The following is a 3,539-nucleotide window of genomic DNA, read 5'->3' as shown; positions in this document are numbered from 1 at the left end:
AGAAGAAAGTAAAGTCACAGACCCAGCGCTCCACTTTTTTCTCTAAAAAATTTAAATGAAAAAAAAAGCAGATTTACTGACAGATAATCTTGTTTTCAGATTTAATTGTAGTCTACAATGTCTCAAGAAATAATTCCCCCGAGCTCCTTGTGGTCCAAAGATGCCACTGCCCTTTTCCCAGGATGTAGCGACTGATCTCATAGAGCGAGCGGTAAAGAAGGAGAGGGTTCCACTGACTAGACTAGACTGACTTACTGATGGTTTTGAGGCGGATTTTCCTTTGTTAGGTGCTGGATTTCAGCAGAGCAAAAATCTTTTGTGACTTCCAGAGATTTTATTAAACACCTTCTGACATCCAGATTATGAAAGGTCCATTATCTTTGGTTTGATGGATTATTGCAGGAAGATGATTTTCTGATCTTTGTGAAATTCTGTGACAACTTTTGACAAAAAAAGAGTTTTCATGATGACCCTATCATCTAGGATTTGCCTATATGGTGGGAAAGCTGAAAGCACTTGAAGTTCACTTCCTCTACGAGCTGTGGTTATGGCCAACAAGTAGGCAAGCTTAATACATAACAAATTTATATGCAGGGAGTCTAGTGGTTCAAAGGGTGCACTAGTTATGGCATCCAAAACAAGGATTAAATCCCCTGGTGGAACCATGATCCATTTTGGGGGATTAAGACGTGAAGCGTAGTGATAAATCTCTTAATTTATACATTTTCTGCCAATTTAGAATCTACAAAGGAACCGAGAACAGACATTTTTATAGTGCTTGGGCTAAGATTATTCTCTAGACCTGCTTGTAAAAAATTCAGAGGCTTATTCAGAGGTTCCTGCCACCCATGAGTGAGGTTTAGGAAGACATTTCATACTTTGAAGTAGATGGAAGTAGTCACCTTTTTGCTGGTTAATAACATGTTGACATTGTCTAATAACCCTCTCCTTAAAGCGACTCTGTACTGGCACCTTGCCGCCCCAAAACCACTGGCACCACGTTGTAAAGGTACCCATTCAGGTTTCTGAATGTATTGTAAAATTTTTAACAAATAAATAAACCTATTATTGAACATCTATATATTGCTGTGCTGTACATAGAAGAAAACAGTTAAATAAGCAGCAACAACAGTACAGGCGAACAATAGGAAGCCCAAAGATGACGGAGATTACACCCAAATACGGATAAAAGATTATACACTAGGGCAAATCAACATCCTTCCCTATAATTGTAATGATACAAAGACATTTGTTCCCATCCAGCATCTTATAGGGTTAATAGGCAGCTCTCAGACGCAGAACACAGACTGAAAAAACTGCTTCCGTTTCCGTTCTTGTCATTCCAGAAGCCATGGCCTCTGCTGATCTAACGGACGAGCTGCTCTGCTCCATCTGCATGAGCATTTTTACAGATCCTGTAACCCTGAGATGTGGACACAACTTCTGCCGGGGATGTATAGATCAGGTCCTGGATTCACAGATCAGGTCTCGTCACTATTTCTGTCCTGAATGTAGAGTAAAGTTTCATGGACGGCCTTCACTGCAGAGGAACGTAAATCTACATAATGTAGCAGAACGTCTCCTGTCTACTCAGCCCCATCAGGAGGAGATCACCGGGATCTGCTGCACTTACTGTATTCACTCTCCTGTACCTGCTGTGAGATCCTGTCTGCTGTGTGAGGCTTCTCTGTGTGATAATCACCTGAGAGTTCACAGCAAGTCACCAGAACACGTCTTATCTGAGCCCAGCACTTCCCTGGAGAAGAGGAAATGTTCTGTCCATAAGAAGGTCCTGGAATATTATTGCACTGAGGATGATGCTTGTATCTGTGTGTCCTGCAGTTTGTCTGGAGAACATCGGACCCACCGGGTGGAGATGCTGGATGAGGCCTCTGAGAAGAAGAAGGAGAAACTGAGAAATGTTCTGCAGAAACAGATGACAAAGAGAGAGAAGACTGAGGAAAGAGTCCGGAGTGTGGAGGAGCGCAGGAGGAAAACTCAAGAAAAAGCATCTGGAGAAGCCGAGAGAGTCACTGCCCTGTTTAAAGACATCAGGAGACGGCTGAACGACCTGGAGAAGAGGGTCCTGAGTGAGATCTCCAGGCAGGAGGAGCAGCTGTCACTGTCACTGTCTGATGTCATCCAGAAGCTGGAGATAAAGAAGGACGATCTATCCAGGAAGATGAGACACATTGAAAAGCTGTGTAACATGGCGGATCCACTGACTGTTTTACAGGATCCAGACACAGGTGACTTGTGTGATCCTGAGGAGGAGGGAGGTGATGAGGACACAGGGGGAGATAATAAGACACATGATGTAGATGTAGATGTGATTACAGGGATGTTACATGCAGGTATCGCTGATATAATAACACATCTACAGACCATCTCACCCGCAAAACCAAAAGAAATTAGGCCACAACCTCCCAGCATCCAATTTAAGACGCATCACACGCAAACTTCACCTGTGCCAGATCCAGAATATGAGGACGATGGTGTAATAGTCAGGACTGGGGGTGCTGAGGGGGAGGGGGCGACTGAAGGAGAGGAAGGGATCTTTGGGAAGGGTCCTGCAGACATATTACTGGATATAAACACAGCTGGGAATAATATTCTTATATCATACAACCTGAAAACTGCAACCAGGACAACAAGAAACCAGAATCGTGTAGAAACAGCAAAAAGATTTGAGGGTTATCAGGTGATGAGCGGCAGGGGATTCTCCTCAGGGCGACATTACTGGGATGTAGACATCAGTGAGTCGGGACAGTGGAGGGTGGGGATGTGTTATCCCAGTATAGACAAGAGGGGGCATCAGTCATACATTGGATATAATAACAAGTCCTGGTGTTTATATGGAGTGCGGGGATATTATTATCAGAACTCGGTGATACATGACAGTAAGGTAACCGAGTTACTTTATCAGTTCTCCAGTCACAGAGTCAGGATCTGTCTGGATTATGAAGCCGGGCAGCTGTCCTTTTATGAGATGTGTGACCACATGAAGCACATACACACCTTTACCACCACCTTCACCGAGCCCCTTCATGCTGTATTATGTGTATATGGTGGTTCTCTACGCACTTGTTCACATGATAAGAATCTACGCATAATATCCTACTTTACAAATTTCATGGAATCCACCATGCGGATAGTGGTGCAGGCTTTGACACGAATTTTCAATCTTTAACCCTTTAAGGACATGGCCCATTTTCGTTTTTACGTTTTCGGTTTTTCCTCCTTGTGTTTAAAAGGTCATAGCACTTGCATTTTTCCACCTAGAAACCCACATGACCCCTTATTTTTTGCGTCACTAATTGTACTTTGCAATTACAGGCTGAATTTTTGCATAAAGTACACTGCGAAACCAGAAAAAAATTCGAAGTGTGGTGAAATTGAAAAAAAAAACGCATTTCTTTTATTTGGGGGAAATGTGTTTTTACGCCATTCCCCTGGGGTAAAACTGACTTGTTATGCATGTTCCTCAAGTCGTTACGATTAAAACGATATATAACATGTATAACTTATATTGTGTCTGA

General features: G+C 42.8%; 1 protein-coding gene across 1 annotated transcript; it reads left to right on the top strand.

Moving 5' to 3' along the window:
* The first annotated feature begins 1,351 nt into the window (after window positions 1-1,351).
* Window positions 1,352-3,190, top strand: LOC138771422 (E3 ubiquitin/ISG15 ligase TRIM25-like). The gene has a single exon (XM_069951107.1). It carries the CDS (start codon window positions 1,352-1,354, stop codon window positions 3,188-3,190), a length of 1,839 nt encoding a protein of 612 aa, XP_069807208.1.
* Window positions 3,191-3,539: the final 349 nt, after the last annotated feature.

The sequence above is a fragment of the Dendropsophus ebraccatus genome, chromosome 1 (genome assembly GCF_027789765.1).
Source record: "Dendropsophus ebraccatus isolate aDenEbr1 chromosome 1, aDenEbr1.pat, whole genome shotgun sequence".
Taxonomy (NCBI): Eukaryota; Metazoa; Chordata; class Amphibia; order Anura; family Hylidae; genus Dendropsophus; species Dendropsophus ebraccatus.
The sequence above is the reverse complement of the archived record's forward strand: the minus strand, read 5'-3'. Positions and strand labels throughout refer to the sequence as shown.